The sequence below is a fragment of the Echeneis naucrates genome, chromosome 2 (assembly GCF_900963305.1).
Source record: "Echeneis naucrates chromosome 2, fEcheNa1.1, whole genome shotgun sequence".
In the NCBI taxonomy this organism is placed as follows: domain Eukaryota; kingdom Metazoa; phylum Chordata; class Actinopteri; order Carangiformes; family Echeneidae; genus Echeneis; species Echeneis naucrates.
The window spans coordinates 17,753,180-17,777,464 of NC_042512.1; the positions used below are offsets into that span (position 1 = coordinate 17,753,180).

A 24,285-nucleotide genomic window follows, 5' to 3' on the forward strand; every position below is an offset into this window, starting at 1 on the left:
CCTTTGTTCCTAGACTTCATGAAGAGGGGAATAAAAAAAAAACCCAAAAAAAAAGAAAATGCATTGGCTGTGCTGAGCCTCCACTGTGAAAACAGGACAGGCCATGCACTGCGCCTGCAACCAACCTTGTATACTTGTCCATAGGTGCCATTTCCAACCACCTCCACCAATTCAAATATCCCAGCAGGGTCCTGCAAAAGAAAGAAGAAGGTGAAATAAAAATTAATGATTCCCATTTACAGACAAACTGAGCTCCTCTGTGTGTGTGTGTGGATGAGAGGGGGGGGCCAGCTGTTGCGCCCTGGTCTCCCCCTACATGCCAAACGCATCTCGAACAAAGGAAAGCCAGACACTGGCAACACCTCGCTTTGGCTCCTCGGTCATTTTCAACACTTGGGCTCGCCGACAACGAGGCACGCCGGAGGACGCATCCAAACTTGGCCCGGTCCGCCCCGGCCAAGAGCCGTGCGTTTGTTTAATTTTAAGGAAAAAAAAAAAAATAAACACACAACATACAGTGACAAACAAAAAAAAAACACACAAACACAGGCTGGGTATCGGCTGCACTCACGCGTAATGAAGCCAAGTCGATGTCTACCAGACTTTTAGCCGGAGAGTCGTTCGCCATCTTTCAAACAAAAGCCGAGCTTTCCCGTTCGCGTCTGCCGTGATTAAAAAAGAAAACCAAACGGACGCCGCTGGATCATCTGCGGGCTCTGCCGGCGGATGATGTCGGACTGAGGCCGTCGTGGGTTTCCTCTCCGTGGGATCCTCTCTTCCGATGCGACGGGTCTCTACTCCATGTTGAGGTGGCAGCAGCAGCGGCTCGCCGTCCGCTCTCCGCCGCGCCAGTCAAGCCGGAAAACGAAGCCCACTGCTTCCGCCGGAGACTTTCAGCGTAAAAGCCGGCGGGCGTTTCTCGACTGAGAAAGGAATCAAATGTTGGTTAAAAAAATTTGCACACTAGTATCTCCACTACTGCTTATACTAGTTTTCATTTCAAATCAGCATTTAAAGTGATATTAAGTGAAAAATACGTGTAAATACTATTTTTCAGCTGTTATATTGTTAACACTTCACCTAAACAATGCACAGTAAATAGTTAATAGGTGGAAATGTGTCCCTGAGAAGACAAGATTAAGTTAAAAATTGCAGAGATTTTTTTTATATAGACCTTTACTAAGTGTTTGTTTTACTCACTGTCAGATATTTCACAAGTTCAGCTCCCGGGTGGATAAGAACATCAAGAGGTCCTCACCTATAAAGGGGAGAAATGCAATTTGTCAGTACAGCCATGATGGAAATGTTACAACCATGTACAGCTTTATTTTCCTTTTATATTGGTAGTAAAATTGGATTATTTCCGTTTTCCGCGCTGCCTGTTTCTGTCCAGCTTGACTGAGCTTTGATTGAGCACCGCACAAACACAGGAAGCCGGTCGGCTTCACACAGAAAGAAAAGGGCTGGGCCTCAATCAGATCAGCATGGACACTGAGATTTAGAAAACACTTTGGTGCACGGCTCCTCGTTTAGATACCAGGCTGCAGGATGCATGTGTTCAATGCCACACACAGCCAGGCAGGTGAGATAAATGGCAGCAGACAGGAGGGAGGGGGAGACCCCCACCATCACCACACAGCATCCTCACAGACATGCGCATGTGTGGCTTCAGTGTCAATATTGGTAATCACGGGTGTGGCATGTTAGCAATCAGGAGGGGGTAGTGGACAGAGTCAGCACAACACAAGGGACAAAAACAGCTGTTTCATTTCATAATTACCTTCCCATATTCATATGCATGCAGTCACCATCACATGTCGATGGTGATGATATGCAGCATCACTCCTGGGGAAGGTTTCTAATGGGAAAATATTAAGAGTAGAAAAGTGAAGTGAAATTGTTGCAGTTGAATCCATGCAGCCGGTCTGTCTTCTTCCTAAATTGCAACCTCAGCTTCCCATCATGGCAAATCAATTTAGAGGATGCTGAATTCTTAAAAGGCCTTGTCAGCAGTGCACCCAAAGGTATACAGTGATGTAGCACAGCGTGCACTAAGTGCTGAGTCTAGATCTTCACTAACACCAAAAAACGTGAGGCAGTATGTCAGTGGGACAAGCAGAGAGGGCTGGAAAATGTTTCAGCTATACATCACAACTCCACAAGGTTCACGCTGACAAAAGTTCATCTGTTGGTTCAACAAACTCCAGCGCCACATTCAAACAACATGGCAGGACAAACCAGTCTGGCAAGATGAGTGAAATCACCTGGCACATGCACACACACAAACACACAGGCATGCAGGCACCGAGACTTATACTTAAGACACTTAACTAATGCCCAAGCTCTGTAAATCAACTTAAATCCATCTGCTTGTACAGATAACACCGATAATGTAAAGCCCTTCCCTCTGCCCAGTGCAGCTAACATGGCCATGGAGTCTTTGTTCCCCTGCTCAAGTCAATGATCCTGTTTGGTGATATTGAGTAAAACAGCTCCAACAGGGTTTAGAATAACTCAAATACATTTTGAATGACATGATGCCACCTTGTGGATGTTCGATCTCATTGCAGCAAGTGGTCCAATTAAATTGCAAATACCAGGAAAGGGGGGGGGAGCAAAAAAAACTGAGGACATTTTTTTTTTTTTTTCACATGGAATTTTATTTATGACCAGTGTTGTCCTTGTATCATGATGTCCAAAAGGCGGTTGCTGTCCTTCACCTGAGACACTTTCTGTGCCACTCGTCAGCCAGTTAATATTATAAATAGTAACATGTAGTACAAATGTAGAGTTGAAAGTCATGTTAAGAACATTTACACAGTACATTCCTGATACAAAAACAATCCTTTAAAATTCCGTGTCATCTTTCATTAATCAATGTCCCAATGCAGAAACCAGCTGAATAAACAAGTCAACAGGGCCGAGCGACCAGAACAGCAGCTACAGTTGGACTTTAATTCAGTGTGGAAGGTTGCTTCTTTTTACCATCTTGATGTTATTTTATGACATTTGAAGAGAACAAGACATGAACGTCTGTTGCACAGAGCAAAAAACAATCGTAAAAAAATAGAATACCTTAATGTTGATTTGACGCTCATAAAAACATCAATGGAAAACGGCCACGGAAGTGTGTAGTCAGTTTATAATCCAATATTCCTCCTGTTCACCGTCCTACTTCAGCTTTTTTTTTGCTTCTCTAGACTTACCTTCATGTATGTCTAGTTGAACAGCAGCCATGTTAATATTTATCATGGACACAATGAATCCTTGAAACTATACAGTGCAATACACCAGCTACATGACGGGCCGACAGGCCTTCATCCTTCCCATTTTGAGTGCACCTCTGACACATAGTTCCCTCATAAACATTAAATATAAGCTAGTCAACAAGTTCCCCAGTAGCTGACCTTTATCTTAACCTTTTTCAATAAATTCTCCCACTCTTATTCCTGCTGAAGCTCACTCTGCATGAACTCACATCACAGCCTTCTGTCTCTCTTCATTGCATCACAACACTTCATCCTTTCAGTCGCTGCTCCTGTCTCCATAACGACACTGGCGAGAATCCACAGCACTTTTTTTGTGACTCAACAGATAGTCAGCATCCCAACAAAACAGGCTAAAATCAGAACAAAGACATTACAGTGTGTCATCTACTGCATACAAGTCTTTCAGGGCTGCCAGTTTTCTATGACAGTCAACTGTGTTACACCCCTGTTTGAATAAACCAAAGATGTGGAGAGGATTTTATATGAAAACATATCTTTTAGTCAGTGTTAATGCTTTTAGTTCAGTAGGAAGTCTGGGCTTGGGTAGCCAAACAGGTGGAAGTCACCCTGGTACCGTGTGTAGAGACGCCTGATGTCTCTCTTGCTGATGCCTGAGAAGTAGTGCTCCACCTTGGTTCTGTTGTAGCGGGTGATGCCTGGAGGAATGGTGGGGTAGGACACCAGCTGGTCGATGCCTGCAGCTTTGAGGATGTGGGGGGCGTCTTGCTCCAGTGTCTCATGGTGGCCCACCACATTGTAGTGGATTTTACAGGGCGCACACAGCTCTGCATACGTCACCCAGTGAATAATGTGCTCACCAAACTGTCTGTCCATGCGGCGACGGCCTTCTGTATCACCCAAGTAACGGACAAAGTCCTCAAAGTGCAGGCCGGAAGCAGCAAGGTTGCTGTCACGGTGGCTCTTGCGATACTTACGGATGATGGCTGGAGCAATGTCGTGCTTGTACCAAGGCTCAAAGCGTGGGTTCTTCACAAACTTGTCTTTGAATGCAGAAATCAGCCGCTCAAAGGGATCTCTCACAATGAAAAATTTAAAGTAGGTGCTTAATCTGTTTAGGATCAAAACAAGAATGAAATTATTCTTTCATCAGGCACTTTTAAACGCTTGCTGACCCTCACAAACATTTTTGAAATTCGTCACAGGTGATTAAATTACATTGTAAACTAAGCTTTAAGAAGATGCTCAATCTGCAACCACTGCCTGTCTCAGAAAGTCCACCTTCATCGCTGGAACTCCAAACTAACCTGAGAGTTATTTCCTGTGGCGTCAGCGATGAGAGGCGTGGCAGGCCGTTTTTCTCGTGGTCATGAACGACGTTTTCTGGGATCTCCTCCACAGTTGAGAAGGCTCCTGCCGACAACAAAATAAACGATGTCATTAGCTGATCAAACAATCAGACCTCCAGTCTTTAAGTAACATAACAATCACACTTTATCCACACATGTAAAGTAAGCTTGCAAAATCACAGCTCAACCCAGCATGTGCATTCTCAGTACCTTCATCCAGTGTGCACTTACCATTGAGCACAATGAGGACCTTCTTCCATTGTGTGTTGCCTACTTTCGGCGTCTGGCAGAACAAGATCTTGTGTTTGTCACAGACAAAGATGCGGTCCAGGACAAATTTGCTGATGGAGACGTGAGTCAGATTCCTGAGGCTGCTGTTCTGACATACTGTCGACAGCAGTTCATTTCGCTTGTCAGTGACCAACTGCCAGTCCGCCACCGTTGGCACCAGCGAGGGCTGCGACACACACAGACACAACGTGTGTCAGAGATGACACTGTTCGTTAAAGATTTCTGTCATCGACAAGCTCACAAGTCACCTGATCTGATGGCTTCAGAGCAGGTTTCTCCGGGCTGGAAGCAGGGATGGGTTTGACCACCTTGGCTCCTGGTACCGTCCCACTCTGACCCCACGCTCTCTCTCCATAGTCTGAGAATAAGAGATAAAGATCAAAACTTCAGTCATCCTGTTGATGAAAAGACATAAATGGGCAATGAAGCACAAAACAGTGCAAGAAGAAATAGTGCTCAAAGGGGGGGTGTTCTCTTATAAAGGTCATAAGGTGAACTCTGTGAGAGCAATTCAAACACCTGCACCTTTGTCAACAACGACCACTCACCATCGACGGCTCTGAAGCTGATGAACTTGCTGACGAACATGAGGATGAGCAGCACCCAGCCGCAAGCCCCGAGGAGCAGCCAGTGGTGCCGCATCGCTCCGGGCATCAGCCGACGGCCATGGGAGCCGGAGGACCGGACCCGACCGACCTATCCGACAACAAACATGGTTTCATGCTCTCGGTCTGCTGTGTTAATGAACGGATGTTAAACATGACGTGAAAGCCCGCAGCCCGGCTGACCGACACGACTAGCTGGCTAGCTAGTTAGCCTAGCAGCTAGCCACAGCTGACCCCTCCAGACGGGACCAGACAAACCGACAGCTTCATCCAGCGTGTCCGCGCCGACATGCCGGGGAAGCATCCTGATTTCTCACCGTCCTCTCGACTTCCAGCTACTTCTTTCCCAGCTCCTCACACTCCGGGGAAGATGTCAGACGACGCTGCTGCCGCCGCCGCGTCCGGCCTGCAGCGGCTCTCCTCCGAACTCCCCTCCGATGAAATGAACAGCGCTCCCCGGCGGCGGAGGGGGGGACACACCGGTGGGACAGACTGCTCTACACATGGACCAGGACTGAGACAGGACTGAGACAAAACTGGAGAATACAGGAAATAAACTGTGTGTATCATACAGTGGTCCAACACATGGACCAGGACTGAGACAGGACTGAGACAAAACTGGAGAATACAGGAAATAAACTGTATCAACAGTCGTCCAACACATGGACCAGGACTGAGACAAAACTGGAGAATACAGGAAATAAACTGTGTGTATCAGACAGTGGTCCAACACATGGACCAGGACTGAGACAAAACTGGAGAATACAGGAAATAAACTGGATCAACAGTCGTCCAACACATGGACCAGGACTGAGACAAAACTGGAGAATACAGGAAATAAACTGAATCAACAGTCGTCCAACACACGGACCAGGACTGAGACAGGACTGGAGAATATAGGAAATAAACTGTGTATCAACAGTCGTCCAACACACGGACCAGGACTGAGACAAAACTGGAGAATATAGGAAATAAACTGCGGTCCGTCAATACTGATCATCATTCAGAGTCTATATTCACCCTCAATGCTGCTTTATGAGACCATAATAAAAAAAATAATCACCTGGAACAAAGGTGAAGGATTAAGGTTTCTACATTTATAATAAAGAAGTGACACACAAGACAAAAGTTCTTTTTATTCCATTTATTCCACTCGCAGAGGGGACAAATTTAGTTTTCATCAACATTGACTGTCTGCAGACCTGTTTCGGAGAGAAAGAAAAAAAAAAAAGGGAGTAAGTTAAATGTGTTTATTCCATCCTTATTTTAATGAACACATCTCAGAGCATTTTGTTTACCTTTGCATGTGGTGACAGGAACGTATGTGACCAGGGTGTACAGTTTGTTGGGAGAGTCTTCGTCCTCATTACGCTTCCTGGACAGCCTGACGCGTATCCTGTAGGGCACGTTCCTGCACAACAACGTAAAGTTAGTGAACCAGCAAGGTGCTGTGAGCTCTGCAGTGAGCTAAGGATGGTTTATCAAAACCAGATGCTATGAATATCAGGGCAAATGATAGCCCTGTTTAAACGTTTAAACTAGATTTTAGATTTTTCTTTGCAGCCACTTCTGTTGTGTTTTAGCCGTTTTTATTCTGATGTTGCTGTGTTTCTATGTCTCATGCATTGTAAACACTGAAATTATTCAGTTGATGTAAGACTTCACATTATAAATTAAAAGTATTATTGTTGTCAAAACCCATCCCTTTCATTCCTGAACCTGAATTCATTCTTAAGAAATATTCAGTTACAGTATTTCATGCCCGGGATGACAGTATGGCTGGGCATTTATATTAAAATTTTTTGTCTCAAATCTGACATGATTTGTAAATCAGATCAGCCAGTCACTCTTCATTTCAAGCAGTCAATAATGTAACTTCAAATATAATTGTATATAATAAATACCTATACACACACATTTTAATTTACAGGAGCTCAAGAGGAACCCTAATGCTACCCAGTTGCAATGAACTGAGTATGTTTGATCAGACAAAAGTGAACGAAGCCTTCATTTGCACTTTATTTTTTGCTCAGATTTGACACCGCCTCACCTGACACCCTTGCTCCACACAGCTTTGTTGAGGCGAGTGTCTATGCGCACATCAGGAGTTCCCATCTCCTTCATGGCGAACTTGCGGATCTCCTTGATGGCACGGGGAGCCCTTTTCTTGAAGCCCCTGCAAAAGAGCAGAACAAAAACCCAGAATGATTCATTTTGAATGCTCGAACTGTTCCATCAGCTTGAGTTCCTGTCATTTCACTGAATACACTCCAGGGATTGTGTCCCTGCAGTACTCACACTCCATGGATGCGCTTGTGGACATTGATGGTGTACTCTCTGGTCACCACCTCATTGATGGCTGAACGCCCCTTCTTTTTCTCTCCTTTCTTGGTGGGGGCCATCTGTGAAACACAATCAGCAGGTCAGCATCGACACCAACTTCAGCTGCTCAATGCAGACTTCCACAGTAAAACCAAACTGCTCTCCATTAGCACCTAGCGGGGGGCTAACGGGTTGGTTTAGCTAGCAAACACGATTTGAAACAAATACTGCTGATTTATATCAAAACGAAAGCAATGAGGTGTTATTTTTATTTTAAACACAGACTGCACGACATTTTGGAGCCACTCCGGCTTAGCGAATGGGAGCGCTACCACCCGTCGCTTTTAATCATCTTTTCTGACGCTCAATCACCAAAAAACACCGAAATAAATCCAGGTAAATGTCTAAAGTGAGCATCTGGATGCGATGTGTGTTCAAATGTGGCGTTAATATCGAAGGATGGCGTTAGATTGGAGATGGAAAAATCCCGGCGAAAATACTCACATCGGCTAGTAGCTGAGGCGGAAGTCGGAAGGACGGACCAAAAGCAAAGGATTGTGGGTAAAGGAAACCAGTCCGTTCTTTTTGATGCCCGTCGACAACAAATGTACAAGATAAAGTTTCCGAGTCTCGAGACTTGGCGTCTTTCAACACGTCTAATCAATAAATAAAGAAATAAAAATGTGTCGTTTTCGACCTGAAAGAAATAGTGAGTTCATTTTATTTCTCAAAAGTAGTTTTCAGAAGTCAAAGGTATCTTTTTTTTTTTTGGTCACTTAAATTTTTATTGACGAATCATCACTTCAACAAATACAAACAAACTAAACAGAAAGTTGACTGAATAGTGAGCATAAATGGCTGTAATTCTTTCTTACAAATAATGAAAATCAAATAACATCTTACAGATTCCAGTGTAAAAATAAAACTAGCCAGGAACAGCTGCTGTAAATGATATTCTCACCAGGGTGCTCAAATAGAGGTATTTCTTTCCAAAGTGCAAAGTCTGTCATACTCCTGTCTATGAGGAGGAAAAAGTATTGGCGTGATTTCTATGAGAAACTGAATAAGTACATAAAACAATTTTTCCCCACGAGTCTTTCTTTACTGCTCACAATGTATGCAAAAAAACATCAACTAATGGCAAACAAACGATGCTTAAAAGGCCAACGTCTCACTCCACTGCATGATTTATTTCATAGGGCTTAGTTTCAGAAATAATAACTGATCTACAGTTTCTGGGAGTAGCAGACTACACTGAACAGTCATGATGTCACCATCTGTCCTGAATACTCATTCAGAAGGAACATAAGTCGGTTCTTATGGGAGGCTCTGGGTCATCATCTGGGTTGGAGAAGAGAGAAAAGGAGAACAATGTCATATCAGTTTTCAAAACAACAGACGATCACAGGCTGCAGTCCGATGTTTCAGTCCAAACAAACCTTTTTTCTCCTCCTCTCTGTGGGAACTGGACACTTTTCACTATATCAGATTAAAACATCACTTTATTAAGGCAGAATAAAGATCGGCGTGAGAATATACTAAATGAGCATATTACCATATTCTCCAGGTACACAGTGTCCCGAGTATGATCATCACAAGCACTGAGTTGGTTTTCAGGGGTGTCAGCAGCTTGATGACCTCTGACCTCAGGGGAATGTCCTCCTATGTGAGGCTCGAATTCATCTTCCTTGTTGTCAAAGCCACAACATCCTGCTGTTCCCACAAACGCTCAATCATGTAATTAAATATTTACTTTTTTTTGTGTGCATTAAATATCTCCTCGCTGCTTGACGTCGTTCTCGTTTCCCTCCATGTTTGTTGTGTGCAGCACCTGGTGACGTCAGCGCACAAGCAATGGTGCATTCAGTGCCACCGATATCAGTGAATCTCAACATCCCTCGTGAGGACATGAAGAAGTCATGTTTTTTTGCATGATCAGACTATTTAGACAAAGTATACACACATAAGATGACATTTTATAGTCATTAACAAAATGTATTAATTCGTTGTACAAGGTTTGAACCAGTATAAGAATAAATCATTTAAGCCACGTAAAATAGTTGTCTTTGCTGTTAAGGCTGTTGACATCTAAAAGCAGTTTCTTCATATGCAGTCACAAAAATATTCATATCAATTGAAAAAAAAAAATCTGTTACTTCCCCACCTACCAAAATTAAACCTGAGTATCAAAGCTTGCAAGATATAGCTCTTCCTTTCAAGGACTGTGAAAATATTTAATGAGGAACTCATTCTTAAAAGAACCTCTGTTGAGAAGTCAAGTTCAGCACTTACCTCAAAATGTCAACATCTGCATCTACCTGGCTCTTCGTATCTCTTGTTATAGTTAAATATAGTAAAATCTTGATTAACAACCACTCTGAACTCCATTAGGTCCCCAGTTGTCCTTATTTGGCAGAATTGTGTAATACAATTTAAAAATGTCATCCTACATTTATTTTGCAGTAAAAAAAGAACAAAAAACAAAAAACACAACGTTTTAGATCTCAGTACTTGCACAGCTTAGAAAAGAAACATGTCAGCAAAGTGTCTTCAAAACGTCACAGACTTAAAGATGACGAGCTTTGTCAGAGCCCAGTCTCTGCACGTCTGTAATGTCACTTAGATTTCAGGTCACAGTTTCATGGCCAGAAGGCATCATGTGGAATCCGAGTTTCTAAGTTAACAGCCTTCTTATTTTGTTCTTTAGATTGTACATTGCAACACACGTTTAGTTTGTCCATTGAATATCTGTCCCAGCACTCACAGCATGCACAACCTGTTCTTTTCAAGCGTTGATACAACCACATTCCAGAGCCCCAGTTTATCCTCCTGTATCAGTCTTTATTTTGACTCTGGGTGATCAACCACTGCGGCACAAAAACAAGACGTGACCTTCAAGTTAATAGCTTCAGTCTTTCTTTTTTAACCTAAACACTCTAGGGTCTTTCCCTATTAGGAGCGTTTTGGCTCTTGGATGGATAAGGAGAGGAGTTCCACATGGCAGTGTTGACGATCTGGTACTCTGCAGTCTATAATGTTCACTGCAATCACTTCAGTTCATTTCAAGGAGACATTGCCAAACTATTCAAAACAAATACATAAAGCAAAAAGCAATAGTGTGTCCACAGACTAACAGCTCTAACAACTTACATTCAGCAAAGGAATAGTTTGGCAGTGCTCATTTATGAGAAATGTTCATTCAAGTCCCAGCAGGATTTCTCCGTTTCAGTGTTGCTGGTCAGAAACTTTTCTCTGCAGCAAATGCTAAAGATTTGTTCTGCAGATATTTTGATACGATGTAAACAAATACAGTAACATCAATCAAGTAAGACATTATTTGAAAGCTGGACAGTCACTTCATATAAAGCAAAACCCATTACAAAAATCAACATCTAACTATTTTAATGCACAGTTTTAGTAACCAATGCACAATATATGAAAAAGTCATTTTTACTTGGCTAAGCGGGAGAAAGTAACTGTTAAGACGGTGCTCTAAAACACAGTTATGCACAAATTAATAAAATAAAATAAAAAAAAATCCAAACCAAAGTAATTTTAAGTGATTTATGTTTGCCATACATGGTTCATTACACACCTCTACAGGCTAGAATGTCCGCTTGTCTATGGCACAACATTTGCAGAAAACAAGTAACGCATAAATGAGAAATTCACAATTTTGCATTTTTTTTTTTATTATTTCCTTTCGCATTTTAAAAAAGGCTATGTATGTAATGATTTTGGAAAGAGAGAGAAGGAGAGTTACGGGCTGAAGGAGGTGAAGGCTTACAAGCCCTTCATGTCTTTTACTCTCTAAGCCCTTTTCATTCAGGACACACACACCTCAGGCTGTGCTGTACTCAGCTTACTGCAGCCAGCTGCAGCACCTTCGGCTGCTGGTGCCGACGCGCTGTCGGACCTTTCTATGACTGCAGCCTGGCCAGCAACCGTCCTTCTGAAGAGACGCATGCTCATCTGCAGAAGCTCGTTGTCTACGACCGGTGTCGCAGGGTACTGCTTTGTTAAGCCCTGAGAAAGGAGACAAGATCAAAAGATTGAAAGGTTTTTCTCTGGCTAACTCTAAGCTTATGAGATGACGATGCTTTAAGTCAGTGACACGACGAGATCTACCTTGTCATTTTTTAACAGTTGCCGACGGATAGCAAAATCCCTGCGGGCGCACAGGGCCTTGCAACAAGGTCCAAGGTTGCTCAGTAAACCTGCCCTCTCCACCCGTCTGTTCAGGGCTGCCATGTTCAGTGCCCCGAGGTCATACTCAAACAACTTGTCAGCATCTGTCAAGTAAACATAATTTAATTTTATTTATAAAATAGTATGAAACAATCATTAATAAATTGATTAAACATGAACCAATGATCATTATGAAACTGAAGTAAAAATACAGTCTCATGCTTAAAAATATCTACACTCTCACCTTTAGGGTCGTCCAACTCCAACTTGCAGACCTCTTTGACTTGCTCGAGGAGCTCAGGCCCAGCAAGTCGCTTCGAGATGCCAGCTCTGAGAAGCACAGCCCCAGGAGTGAACCGGAGCAAAGCTGCCCCTGCTGCCCGAGGCTCCTGCTTCTGTTTGGGCATCAGGCTGGACCAGTCCACATCGATCACATCCAGAGGACCTGTTGGGATTCAGCATTTCAGGATTTTACAAGCAGTGAAATGTGTGTGATAAGCAAATAAATGTTTTGAATGCTCTTCAGGTAGTAATGCAACTCCAAGCAAATTCAGCGACTTTATCTGAATGAATCCAATTAATGCCTAAAGCAGAAGCAAACATAATATAGCTATAAATAAGAAATTCGATTCCATATGAAGGTACCTGTGACTTTTTCATCATCCTGCTGATCCTCTTTTTTCTGGCTGTCAGCTAGAATTTCATCCAGCTCATCATCACTGATGGGTTCATACTCCTCGCCGACCGATGCGACTGACTGGCCATCATCCTCTTTGCCGTCGTCATCTCCTGAGAACACAGTTCACACACAATTCCTTAAAATCCACCCTGAAAAAAATGGGAAAAAGTCACATCAATGCACAGACGTTTTGAACGCCTTACCGTCGATGCTGTCTGCCTTGTCCAGCTCCCTTTCTCGTTGCTCTCCCATGAGGTGATGGCTGTTGGTCACTTTCTCGGGCTCTGAAGGGCTGAAGGCTTCTCTTGGCAGCAGAGGCTCATATTCATTCCTGTCCTGCCTCATCATGTCCTCTCGCAGGTCTCCTCTTATTTCTCCCCTCATGTCACCCCGTACTGGAGCCCTGGGGTCTCCATGGGGTGGTAGGTCCATCATCATCAACCTCTCTCGCTCTCGGTCGCCGCCTCGTTCACCTCTGTCCCGCTCTCGGTCCCGCTCTCTCTCCCGCTCCCGCTCGTGCTGCTGGATGAGTCCTTCAGGGAGTAAGCGTTCCCGGTCCCTGATGTCCCGCTCTCTCAGGAGAGGTTCACGGCCAGGTCGCATGAGCAGCGGCTCTCGTCCCCTGCTGGGCCAGTCTCTGGATTCTGGTTCCCAGTCTCTTTGTTGTTGTAAGGGCTGTTGAAGGAGCAGGGGCTGCTGCTGCTGCTGCTGCTGCTGTTGTAGCTGCTGTTGCTGCTGCGGCTGCTGCTGAGGCCGGAGGTCCTTTCGTTCCCGTTCCCGCTCTCGCTCAAAAGGCTCCCTGTCTCTCTCCCGTTCTCGACTGTCATAGGATCCAGCACGGGACCTGGACCTGGTCTGCCTCTCAGAGTCAGGAGAGCTGCGTCTGGAGCTGTGGCTGCGAGAATCCTGCCGATCTGGACAACAACAAAGACAGGTATATCTGAATTAGATCACAGATGTTAGTGTGAACTGCCGTGATGCATTTTCAGTGAGCTTGAGTGTGTATGTACCTGAGGAGGTGCTGCGGCTGGGCTCTCCTCTCCGCAGCTGGTCAATTCGAGATTTTCTTTCAGTCCCAGGTGGGTCATTGACAACCGGCCTCTCTCTCTCCCGCTCCCTTTCCCTCTCTCGTTCTCTCTCTCTCTCCCGGTCACGAGAGTTGGTACCCTGCAGCCGTCCCCGGCGCGACCGTGGTCCTGGGAGGTCGTCTCGGTGGGCTGACTCATTGGAAGGCGATCGCAGGCGTCTGGATGACGTGCGGCTCTGGTTGCTGCCCATACTGCTGCTACGCGCCTGCTCTGGAGGCGGCTTGCGGAGCAGGGGTTGGGACATGAGGGGCTGTGGAGTCAAAGTCTGCAGCAGCATTGGAGGATCCTGGGAGAGGAGAGGGGCAATGGGTGGGGGGTTACACCTCTCCCTGTCCCTGCCCAATCGGGGGCCACCACCTCTCCTCAGAGGCTCAGCAGGAGCCAAGGGAGCATGCGTTTCCAGTGGTCCTCCTCTGTCCGTGACCTCTTCGTCTGACCAGTCACTGAAGTTGTCCATTTTGGACAGTGGAGACAGCTCTGTGTTGCCTCCAGTGCCACGGTGATCAGGCCTCATTGAGGGTGGAGGAGTCCGGGGGCCTCTCTTCCTCTTACTGTGGAGCTGGTGGACTGAAGTGTCCTCATCAGACACATCGGATTCTCCTCCTCGTGACAGTTTCCTCTTTCTGTCAAGTGCTTTCTTCTTGGGTACTTTTCTGGGAGAGTGTAAGGGTGGAGGTCCATCTGCAGAAGCACTGGCTGCGGGCTCAAGGTTAAAACGGTCCCCGACAGCAGCCAGGCTGTTGCCACCACTGCTCTCCTCATCCTTGCGACCTTTTTTCAGGCCCTTCCTCTGTGACTTTGTCTTCTTTTTGCCTTCCTCGTGGGACTGGGAGCCAGCAGTGTCTCTGTCGTCACTGATGGCGGCGAGACTGGAGGAAAGAGGAGGCGGCGTGGTTTCTCGCTGGTCTCTCCCTCTGCTACGAGAGTCAGACGGAGTGTCTGAAAGGTGGTCTCCTCGTCTGTCACCTCCTCTGCTACGTTCCACACGAGGCTCTAGGTCCTCGTGGCGGCTGCGTGCTTCCCTCTTGTCCACGCCTCCTCTGCGCTCTTCATCCTTCCAGTGACTGAGCTTGTCATCAGAGGGAGCAGCCCTGGTCGGAGAGCGTAGCAATGGCTCCTGAGGCCGCACCACCTGGCTCAGCACACGATGCTTGTCGCCACCTGTACATGCACACGAGTCACAAAACCACATTTGACTTTGTTGAAATGCTTTAAAAAGACTATCTGTCTACGGGGAAACCAGTTGACAGGTAAGACATGTACTTTGGCACGTCTCTCACACTGATCATTCAACTGGCAATACATCACTACGTGAAATACGTGAAACAAACAAACAAACAAAAAAAAAAAAAAAAAGACATGTAGGCCATGCGTTTTTAACAAGCTATACCAGAGAAACGCAAACCTCAATAGCGAACAGTGCATTCAAGGTTGTGCATCATATGATGCATTCCCCATTAAACAGGAGTGTGTCCTTTCAAAAAGATTTTCCCTACTGTCAGATGGAGGCGGACACACTGGGCTGGGGAGGAGGGGCTGTGGGTGGAGCTTGGCCTGCCCTCGGCCAATCGGGCGCTCACTTTTGTCTTCTGCGCTGTTGTAGCCGTCGCTGTCTGCCGGACTATGGTCCCGGGCTTGGCGCTTTGGCGAGGAGCGGGGGCTCGGGCTGCTCTCCACCCTGGGCCTCTTACGGCTAAAGACCAGAAAAGAGGAGACTTATTGTTGTAGTGAAAACATTTTTTATTAATCAGACAGTGACCACTTCCACAAGCTAATTTGATTTCTATAAAGAAGAGAGATTAGTTACCTTGTCTTGCGATCGTCCCGGGTTTCTCGAACAGACCGGTCGTCCCTGGTTTCCTCTCTTCTCTCCCGCCTGTCTTCCCTTCCCCTCTCTCTCTCCTCCCATTCCCGCTGCCTCTCTCTTTCCCGCTGCTCCCTCTCCCTCTCCCGTTCTCGCTCCTTCCTCTCCCTCTCTCTCTCCCGCTCCTCACGCTCCCGTTCTCTCTCGCGCTCCCTCTCCCTCTCGCGCTCTCTTTCTCTCTCCCTCTCTCTTTCCCGTTCTCTCTCCCTGGCCCGCTCCCTCTCCGCTGCCTCCCGTTCCTTCTCTCGCTCTTTCTCCCTCTCCCTCTCCCTCTCCCGCTCTCTGTCTTTCTCTTTCTCCCTCTCCCGCTCCCTTTCCCTCTCCCTGTCTCTCTCTCGTTCCCGGTCCCGGCCCCGATCGTCCCTTCTCTCGTCCAGTCTGTCTGTCCTGCGCTCCTCCCGCCTATCGTCCCTCTCAGAGTCCTCTGACCTCCCCTGGTGTCTGTTTGGGGAAGCTGCTCTTGGATCTGAGAAAACAAAAAGTTGAAAAGTAGAACAAATTGAACATAAAGCCATGTTTGGATCTATCTTGGAGACTGAAAACAAAGCAACCCTGAAGCCCCACCTCTGTCCCGGTTGTCTCTGCGATCCCGCTCTCCGTGGCCTCCTCTCCTGTCATAAGAGGAATCCCGAGTTTGCTCTCCTCTTCTGTCACTCTCATAGCGATCTCGGTCTGAACCCCTGTCAGAGCTTCTTTCGGTCGCACTGCGATCTGTGCTCCTCTCCAGACTCCGCTCACGTGCTGCACTGCTCCGTGACTCCCAGCTGTCGTGGGTGCTCTCCAGTTGGGACCCACGTGAGTTTCTGGTGGATCCTGACCGGGAAAAAAAAAAACAAACAAACAAACAAAAAAACAAAAGTATTACACATGGGGAGAAAGGACACACTAAAAGCGACATGCAATCCCAATTCTTGCCTTTATCAGATGTTTCATTGGCACGGCCTCTACCTCGTCCATTCCTTTCAGCTCTTTCTGTCCTGTTGTCCATCCTTCCTTCAGCTCTCCCTCCATCTTCACGACTGTGACCTCTCCCATAACTCCTGTCGTCCTGAGACATTTCGTCCTTCCTGTGGGTGTCAGTTCTCTCCCTTTCTCGCTCCTTCTCTCGCTCTCTGTCCTTTTCCCTCTCCTTCTCACGGTCCCTCTCTCGTTCCCGTTCACGGTCCCGACGCTCCAGGGACTCTCGACTGGACCGGGTTTCTGCTCTCTCTCTGGAGTCCTTTATGTCCCTGCTGTCTCGGTGGTCACGAGAGTCCCTGGTTGTTTCCCTTCCGCGATCACGGGCATCCCGCCGCTCTCGAGCATCTCTGGTGTCTCTGTCGTCCCGAGCATCTCGTGATGAGATCTGCTCCGAGTCATAGTCCCGGTCGTCACGGTAACTGTCTTTGTCTCGCTTGCTGCGGCTATCTGTTGGACAAAAGAGACAAAAATTAAGATTGGGGTATTTTAAATTTTAAAGGGCAGCTTTCAAATTATAGGGGTACTGTATTGATCCCGGAGGAGCAACTTCAAGAGGAAGCAATAAAGAACCAATCGATGCATTTGCTGAAAACCAAATCAATGTGCATTCTGTAAACCTTTCTGCATTAGATATGAGAGAATAATATGCTGTAGAACATGAGGATACCATCTCTGCGCTCATGTCTGCGTTCTTGGGCGGGGGGACTCCTCTCTCTGTCACCCCGACTCCTCTCTCTCCCCCTGGAGTGGCGTCGGCTGGGGCTTGATCTGTCGGATCGGCGGTGGGGAGAGGAAGCATCATGGGAAGCTGGAGGGGATCGGGACCGCCTGGAGCTCTGAGGCGAGGAGGATGAAACTGCTGCTCCACTGCTCCGATGGTAAGCAGGAGAGGATGAGCGGCGCCGACGAGGAGATGGAGAGTGTCGCTGGCCAGAGGAGCCAGAGTTGGAGGAAGGAGAATGGTGGCGGGACGGCGTGGGAGAGCGCTGGTGGCGTGGAGGAGGTGATGGAGATCTAGAGAGAGAAAAGAAGGTTAAAACTGAAACCTGGCCAGTAATTTTGTGGCCATTAAAACCTGAATGCACATAAATTCCTTTAAGTGGACTGAAAGCCACCTGCGAGGAGGGGAGGCCAGGACTGAGGTTTTATGGGATGAAGACTTAGGAGAGATGGATTTCTTCCGGAGTGAGGGTGAAGCACCTCTGGAGGGAGATGACACGCTACCAGAACGCTCCTCTGATGTTACTGACCGCTTGGCTTTGTGGGAGCTGTCGGATCGATCCCTGTCAATCACAAATTTACATTCAAGACTGAGGATGAGAGGTTTAAGGTGATGCTTCATGGTAAGTGAAGAGGAATTTGCTTGCAGATCCAAACGTTACCTGCGTTTTTCCTTCTTCTCCTTGTGTTTTTCTGTGTCTCGTCCCCGATCTTTCCCTTCCTTTTGCTTTTCCTCAGACTTCTCCTTGTTTTTATGCTTGCCTTTGTGTTTCTTCCCAATAACAGGAATGTCCAGAGGAACTGGAGGAGGAGGACTCGGGGTACGGGGCCCTTTCTTTTTACTATGACTCCCCTTTGAAGACCTTGTTAGGAAAAAATGGTGTGAGGATCAAACGGCCATCTCTTCAATCAATCTGTTGAATAATTTCTGACATATTCTGGCAAGTAACTGTCCTGATGGGTCGTAAAACTCAAATCAAATTAACAAACCTGGCAGATTCTGAAACGGGTGATGATATGGCTGTCTTCTTCTCTTTCTTTCCAGAGCCTAACCCCTTTGTTCCACTTTTGTGTTTAGGGGAACCACTAGACTTTCTGGGTGAGGGGGAATCTTTGGAGCTTAACTGCTCTGGAGAGGCCTGAGGGACGGACTTCACAGATCAAGAGGAAATTGAAATCAGACACCTACGTACACTCAACTTCTTCAGTGAGTCAGAACAAACATCTTTCTCAGAACAGCTACTTACCTTTGGTAAGGAGGTGGTTCTCGTCTTGGTGGGAGTCTCATCTTTCTTGATGATAATCTCCTCCCTCTTTTCAAGGTTCTCCTGCTCCAGCTTCATCAGCTCACGTTGAATCTTCTGGCGTTTCATTTCTAGAGATAACTCGTAGTCGTAGTCACCAATATCTGAATCTGATATGAATAAAAAATCTATTTGAACTCAAAGTTCGTATTAGTAAAATAAGTAAAATAAGATCAAGGGGATAAATATTACAAAACAAGATATTGTACCTTCACGATTGGTTTCCCACTCTGTGGGTTCTTCTTCACTGGCTGGGGTGCGCTCCTTTGTAATCTTTATGTCCTCCTTCTCCCTGTGTCGGCCTCTGGAGGAGTCTCTCTGCTGCAGACAAACACAGTGACGTTACCATGACACCTACAAAGCTTTCATTTTCATTTACCCTATGCTCTAATTTACACCTGGACCAGTGGAAAAGTTAAGACAAATGGAAAACAGAACTCACTCTTGTTGTGGGGGATGTGGGCTCGTCAAGGTCTCGCTTCAGGTTTTCTGGGTCAACATCCTGTCTTTTATTTTTCATCCTCTCCCGCAGATCACCTGTGGGTCTCTCGGCTGACCTGCTCCATTAAAAAGCACATATAAATGTGTTGTGAAGCATGACTCGTACATTTTACATGACGTGGAGATAAATCAGAAAACAGACAGACAAAAAATTAAGTGAATAGTTTGTTAGAGTCATCTTACCGATTGAAGCTAAATCCTTTGCCTCGTGGCTGAGTTCCATGTGTGTATCGACAAGTGTTGCCGTAACTGCAATTACCGGTCTTCAGCCAATTTCTACACTGACTCTGGAAGGGACACACAAAGAATTTTGATGAAACAAAGCAACACGGACTAAAATTAGCTAGCTATCGTAGAATGTAAAAGAGGAGGACAAAGGGTGAGCATGTTGATCCCTGACCTCCCATCACTGGGAGGGGAGTGGATGTTTCATGTATGGATTGGTGTCTATGGGTCAAGACGATACATACGTCAGCAGCATTACTCCCAGTGCTGGGACCAAGTCTTTCAAACACACTGGGTCTGCGGGAGGGGGCGGCGGGGTTGCTGGTGCTGCTGGTGGTGGTACTGCTGCTGCTGCTGTCAGATATGGTTTTTGAATTCTCCACTGTTACCTTCCGCCTGATCTTGGACATTCTGCAGGACTGGAAATGAGACAAACCCTGTGAACCGAACTGTCTCACAAAGGTGATCTGTCCAACACTCTTGAGTTAGGTAGGGATGTTCCAGTAGCACTTTAATAGAAGTTAATAATAAGCTAATTCAATTCCGCACTTATACACAGCAGATCTCTCCATGCTGTGAGCATTTCTCACCTGCAGCCCTCACTTCATTCATTCCGACAGCACAGCTACAACCTTTAGCATCCCAAACTGCGACTAAGAAGCTTATTTTAACTCATCAACGTCCCTATAAGACTGGACCCTGTGAACTGGTCTGACTGTACTGTAATTGGTCAAAACTGGTGGCTGCACTTCCAGAACACGAACAAATACAAACATCTCAGTGTGTGTTGATGTCCGGGCAGCTGCTCAGCGCTAACTTCCAGCCAGCCAGCGAGCGAATGAGCGAGTCTGTCCGGTTAGCTTCAGATTACCATCAACTCGGAACTTAAACACTTCCCCCCATCATTTATTATTATTATTTACATGTGCTATAGTCACACAGCTGTGATATTCAGCTTGCAAATGACTAAAGATCATTATTTCACAAGCATCGTGCCGAAAACAACAAACGAACGGATGCTAATGCTAAAGTTGGTTAGCCGACGAGCTAATGACTTCATGCTTTTCTGTTAGCATGGGGCCTCGAAGCAGCAGCTCCGCCGGCGGACAATGTGCAGGAAAAGCAGCTCGTCTCACCCAAGGATATTTATTCGGCGTCGCATCTACTATAATCCAGATAGAGGAGTCAGCACTTGTAGAAATAACAAGGCCTATTCTTTGAATTCAAAGGCAGAAGCTGCCCTGAGTGCCTTCATATTGGCTGAAGGTGCGCGTCACACGTCCCGTTCTTCTTCGGTGGTGTTTATATGTGCTGCCCGAATGTTACGTTCCCTGAGATTTTATTTATTTTATTATTGTTGTTTATTCACATTTTTTTTAGTATCATTTATTGTCCCAGATACAAAGCCAGTTTCAAACGTTATATGATATTATTTATCATTATTTTTATGTCATTTGTTGGTAATTAATAAATAATTAAAGCGTAAGAAAGATTGCAGGTTTTTATTTGAGAGTTAGTGCCGGAAACATTTAATTTTAATATAATTTAATTAATGTTGTGTTAGTTGCTTTGTTGATTGAGGACTGAAAACTCATAATCATTCTTTATTTTTTTTTTATATTAATTGCAGAGATTCTGATACATGGTGCTTCATTATAATTATGACTTCGCTGACACTTGATTGTATCAAAACACAAACATATTTATATGGTTATTTGTAAATACAGCTGGTTGCTGCCACTTATTGAAAACTCAGAGAACATCCCAACTAGACAAAAATGTTTTATTTCTCCTTTTCCCCCAAATATGGTGAGTATTGGGGAGAAGCAGTAGGTATGTTGTATGTATCATTGTTTTGACTTTTTTTTGTTTGTTTGTTTTCATGTTCGCAGATGTTTGAATTAAAGCCTTCATTCATTCAAGGCGCACAAATACTAAATGTACTGTGCACCCATTAACAGAAGAAACACACTGACAATTCATTTGTACTTTCAATCAGTTTATTTCCTTTGTGGACCAATAAAATTAAACATATTCTCTTCACCAGTTATTTAACATGTTTATGTTATATACAAACACAAGATTTATTTTATATATATCACTGTGACTGCAGCTTTTACAGGCTAAGCGGTCTTTGAGGGATATCACAAAAACTGTAGCATTTATTCACAAAACTGGCATAACATTTTTGGCAGTATGAGAAGAGTCTGCTGAAGCTTTTGTTTTCTCAATAACTTTGAGAGCAATTGTCTTCACAGCAATTAGAGCTTCATTGCAGGCTTTGGAAATTTTAGATGGTGGCAGGAGGAAACCGTATTCCCCGCGATCCTGAAGTTCAAATGTGAAGGAGTATTTGATTCCCAGCTTGTAAGCCCAGTCATCAGAACCACCAGGAGCCAAGTCTGGAGAAGGAAAATGAAAATCATCCACTTTGAAAGTCACTGAGCTCTCAAAACATGAAAATGAAGTCCCACTTACATATTGTCTTTGCTCCAGCTCCATATTTATAGTTGGTTCTATAAAATCTTCTGATGTTCTGGGCAGCTTTTTGAGTCATCTCAAGCTTGCAAAGACAAAAAACAGAGAATAATCATTGTCTATGGATCCGTGAAATTTTTATTTGATTTGACGTAACATTCTGCTGTAATCTACTTGTTACTTAAAAAAGAAATAGCTCTGATATTTAGGACCCTTCCACGCGAAATAAATCTGGCAACATGTAAAGCTATGACAGTAAAACTAAAAAACTCCCACTTGAACCAAAGCTCTGAATGGAAAAAAAAAAAAAAAGATTAATTTATTTGATTGGTCAGTCCAAACCACTCACCAGGTCACTGTGGTTCTCTGCTTCATCCATGGTGCAGGAGTACGGGAAGAGCAGCATCTGAGAATAGGAGTGAATGCTGATGTAGAGCTGAACGGAGTCCTTGTGTGTGCGAAGGAAGTTGGCCACGGCCTGCGACTCTGGCTCCGACTCAGGGAAAGCACCGCAGTAGATCTCAGAGCAGGGCTCAGGAGAGGCTCCCTCCGCTAAGAACAGTCACACTTTACCACGGGACCTTCCTCACATGTTATCAAATTATAAACCTAACAAATGGTTGGGTCCAATGTGCTCAAATGGGTCAGGATATTTCTGCATTGATACTACTTTCTGTGTAATTTGAAACATGAGTCAGTCAGTTGGCTGACTGTCTGTAGAAGGCACAATGTCAGTTGTTTTAGTTCAATCCTCCGTGCTGGGGATGACAACAATGTGACCTACTGCACCAGTTGGCATCAAAGTTCCTGTTGAGGTCGACTCCAATGCATGTGCTGCCCCAACGGCTCCTGCTGAGAGAGCGATTCTTCCTCCACATCCTCTTCTGAAAAATAAAAAGAAACAAATAAAATAACCAGAGTCAGGGATGACTGCCGGTGAAGCCTTCTTCACAGATGCTGGGGAATTTCATAATACCACTAGTTCTTACTGTCGTCCAGGTGTACTTGTATCCATCAGGGTTCATAACAGGCAGCACGTAGAAATCCATGTCATCCAGTATGTTTGTAATTTCTTGGTTTTGCCTGTAAAATGCCAAAGACTGTGAGAGAAAGTGATTTTAGTGAAACTGGTCTGATGGAAAACGCTATTCTATGACATTTATGGTCCTAAACTAGTGTAGACATGAGATCTAATGTACTCACATATTGCACAAACCATAAGCAGAAAGCAGGAGAAATCCACTCTCGGGCGTGGATCCCACAGTCGATCCATGCCGCTTTCTTATTTGGTCTGTCATTTAGAGACAGCTGAATAATAAGAATAACAATAATTAACAGAAAATATTCACACACATGATCATCTTTACCATCAGTGCTGTTTATTTGCTGTTTGATTACTGTACCTTTAAAACATACAATGGTCGCTTTTCATATGAAGAGCCAATGAGAATGGCTTTCACTTTGTCTGTGTTGTCCATTGTGGTCCTATTTATCCAGTAATATATCTACAATGGAGGCAGTGGTTTGGATGTAAATTGTACAGTATAGTTTTCAATGCAATGCAAGCCACTAGCTGTGTAGTAACACTGAAAAACCTACATCCTCCAGACTGTGATATCTCTCATAGAAAGTTGAGCTGCTTCGTGGGTCTGTGGAGTAATTTTTCGTCTGCATTTCAATCAGCTCGCTGGGATTGGCCAGTAAAACCCTGAAAATATCAGAGGAGAGACAAGAAAACCTGTGAAAAGACTGCACACCTCTTTGGCGAGTGGATCTTTTCAGACATACTCATTAGTTATGGCATATTTCTGCAGCAGATCCTGGACCATCTCTGAGCTGTTTGCGGGAACAAACAGGTGGACTTGTGTTTCCTCTGTGATGTACTGGTGTGAAACAGGCTGCCATAAGACAGTCTGTTTGGAAAATATACAGTACAGTGATTTACACGAGGGAATAAAATGAGAGGAAAACAATCACTGGTTAATATGTGTATTTTATTACCTCATATTGGGTGGAGACATTCCTCACGACCTCCACTTGTTCCTGTGTTTTTGGGGTGATCGATAGAACCTGGTCACTGAGAAAAAACACAGCAAAACATTGGTTAAACCAAACGCCTCACCATGAGTGGTGGAGGCCGCTGTGGGCTAATCTGAAAACAAACATGCCACAGTGCAGACAATGACAGCACCAGAACATATTTCAGAGGAGGAAATTGCATCATATTCTCCAAATTCATCGACATTTGTGTTTGTATAAGTGTGTCTCAATCCATATTCTCAGAAATACTGTTCAAGGACAATACAGTCTGTTCATTTCCTTTAAAAAAAAAATCCACTTACTGTGTTTCTGTGCCATATCCTCTGTCCAGATTCACTAAAACAAACACAGCCAAAAGAGTCCTCATGATGTGGTGATCCATACTGAAAATGGCAGAGGTCTGTTCAAACTACAGGGGTTGGGGAGACTATTGATTTTCTCAGT

At 45.1% G+C, this 24,285-nt stretch overlaps 5 protein-coding genes across 17 annotated transcripts in view; all 5 read right to left on the reverse strand.

The window, feature by feature from the left end:
• The window catches only part of LOC115056752 (mitogen-activated protein kinase kinase kinase kinase 4-like), a 30,179-nt gene extending 29,340 nt beyond the window's left edge, over positions 1–839 (reverse strand). For all 13 annotated transcript variants that reach the window (XM_029523458.1, XM_029523466.1, XM_029523483.1 and 10 more), the window contains exons 1-2: positions 572–839; positions 126–191 (exon numbers count right to left, since the gene is read on the reverse strand). In XM_029523458.1, the coding sequence (XP_029379318.1) occupies positions 126–191; positions 572–628 (123 nt within the window). In that variant the 5' untranslated portion in view covers positions 629–839. The remainder of the gene's footprint in view (positions 1–125; positions 192–571) is intronic.
• Positions 840–2,658: 1,819 nt separating this feature from the next.
• Positions 2,659–5,900, reverse strand: chst10 (carbohydrate sulfotransferase 10). Its single transcript, XM_029520460.1, has 6 exons — positions 5,790–5,900; positions 5,416–5,563; positions 5,116–5,225; positions 4,808–5,033; positions 4,535–4,640; positions 2,659–4,338 (listed from the first exon to the last, which is right to left on the reverse strand). The coding sequence occupies exons 2-6, from the start codon at positions 5,519–5,521 to the stop codon at positions 3,786–3,788; spliced, it is 1,101 nt and encodes a 366-aa protein (XP_029376320.1). The 5' UTR covers positions 5,522–5,563; positions 5,790–5,900; the 3' UTR covers positions 2,659–3,785.
• A 701-nt stretch (positions 5,901–6,601) lies between these two features.
• On the reverse strand, positions 6,602–8,335 carry rpl31 (ribosomal protein L31). Its single transcript, XM_029520392.1, has 5 exons — positions 8,299–8,335; positions 7,771–7,874; positions 7,523–7,648; positions 6,771–6,883; positions 6,602–6,674 (listed from the first exon to the last, which is right to left on the reverse strand). The coding sequence occupies exons 2-5, from the start codon at positions 7,872–7,874 to the stop codon at positions 6,643–6,645; spliced, it is 375 nt and encodes a 124-aa protein (XP_029376252.1). The 5' UTR covers positions 8,299–8,335; the 3' UTR covers positions 6,602–6,642.
• Positions 8,336–11,428: 3,093 nt separating this feature from the next.
• Positions 11,429–20,601, reverse strand: zc3h13 (zinc finger CCCH-type containing 13). Its single transcript, XM_029522467.1, has 22 exons — positions 20,460–20,601; positions 19,569–19,742; positions 19,282–19,385; positions 19,040–19,154; positions 18,807–18,918; positions 18,541–18,707; positions 18,284–18,444; positions 17,956–18,156; positions 17,689–17,856; positions 17,241–17,587; positions 16,529–17,020; positions 16,319–16,420; positions 16,178–16,279; positions 15,557–16,079; positions 15,330–15,442; positions 13,672–14,910; positions 13,058–13,575; positions 12,865–13,012; positions 12,628–12,771; positions 12,227–12,427; positions 11,923–12,086; positions 11,429–11,820 (listed from the first exon to the last, which is right to left on the reverse strand). The coding sequence occupies exons 2-22, from the start codon at positions 19,731–19,733 to the stop codon at positions 11,620–11,622; spliced, it is 5,487 nt and encodes a 1,828-aa protein (XP_029378327.1). The 5' UTR covers positions 19,734–19,742; positions 20,460–20,601; the 3' UTR covers positions 11,429–11,619.
• An 831-nt stretch (positions 20,602–21,432) lies between these two features.
• cpb2 (carboxypeptidase B2 (plasma)) lies at positions 21,433–24,270 on the reverse strand. The gene is made up of 11 exons (XM_029517494.1): positions 24,144–24,270; positions 23,803–23,878; positions 23,590–23,714; positions 23,401–23,509; positions 23,205–23,306; positions 23,005–23,109; positions 22,791–22,901; positions 22,586–22,685; positions 22,151–22,353; positions 21,802–21,886; positions 21,433–21,725 (listed from the first exon to the last, which is right to left on the reverse strand). Exons 1-11 carry the CDS (start codon positions 24,221–24,223, stop codon positions 21,490–21,492), a joined length of 1,332 nt encoding a protein of 443 aa, XP_029373354.1. The 5' UTR covers positions 24,224–24,270; the 3' UTR covers positions 21,433–21,489.
• Between the last annotated feature and the right edge of the window lie 15 nt (positions 24,271–24,285).

What these genes read in the sequence shown, in the direction of transcription:
- chst10 (XM_029520460.1), bottom strand. Translation starts at nt 5,521, where the DNA reads ATGCCCGGAGCGATGCGGCACCACTGGCTGCTCCTCGGGGCTTGCGGC. An exon ending in CAGCTTCAGAGCCGTCGATG is followed by an intron (nt 5,226 to 5,415) that starts GTGAGTGGTCGT and finishes TCTTATTCTCAG; the next exon opens with ACTATGGAGAGAGAGCGTGG. An exon ending in CCACAGGAAATAACTCTCAG is followed by an intron (nt 4,339 to 4,534) that starts GTTAGTTTGGAG and finishes GATCCTAAACAG; the next exon opens with ATTAAGCACCTACTTTAAAT.
- rpl31 (XM_029520392.1), bottom strand. Translation starts at nt 7,874, where the DNA reads ATGGCCCCCACCAAGAAAGGAGAGAAAAAGAAGGGGCGTTCAGCCATC. An exon ending in CACAAGCGCATCCATGGAGT is followed by an intron (nt 7,649 to 7,770) that starts GTGAGTACTGCA and finishes GCTCTTTTGCAG; the next exon opens with GGGCTTCAAGAAAAGGGCTC. An exon ending in GTGTGGAGCAAGGGTGTCAG is followed by an intron (nt 6,884 to 7,522) that starts GTGAGGCGGTGT and finishes GTTGTTGTGCAG; the next exon opens with GAACGTGCCCTACAGGATAC.
- zc3h13 (XM_029522467.1), bottom strand. Translation starts at nt 19,733, where the DNA reads ATGTCCAAGATCAGGCGGAAGGTAACAGTGGAGAATTCAAAAACCATA. An exon ending in CTGGGAGTAATGCTGCTGAC is followed by an intron (nt 19,386 to 19,568) that starts GTATGTATCGTC and finishes TGTCCCTTCCAG; the next exon opens with AGTCAGTGTAGAAATTGGCT. An exon ending in CGGGACGATCGCAAGACAAG is followed by an intron (nt 15,443 to 15,556) that starts GTAACTAATCTC and finishes TCTGGTCTTTAG; the next exon opens with CCGTAAGAGGCCCAGGGTGG.
- cpb2 (XM_029517494.1), bottom strand. Translation starts at nt 24,223, where the DNA reads ATGGATCACCACATCATGAGGACTCTTTTGGCTGTGTTTGTTTTAGTG. An exon ending in GATATCACAGTCTGGAGGAT is followed by an intron (nt 23,307 to 23,400) that starts GTAGGTTTTTCA and finishes CCTCCATTGTAG; the next exon opens with ATATATTACTGGATAAATAG. An exon ending in ACAAGTACACCTGGACGACA is followed by an intron (nt 22,686 to 22,790) that starts GTAAGAACTAGT and finishes TTTATTTTTCAG; the next exon opens with AAGAGGATGTGGAGGAAGAA.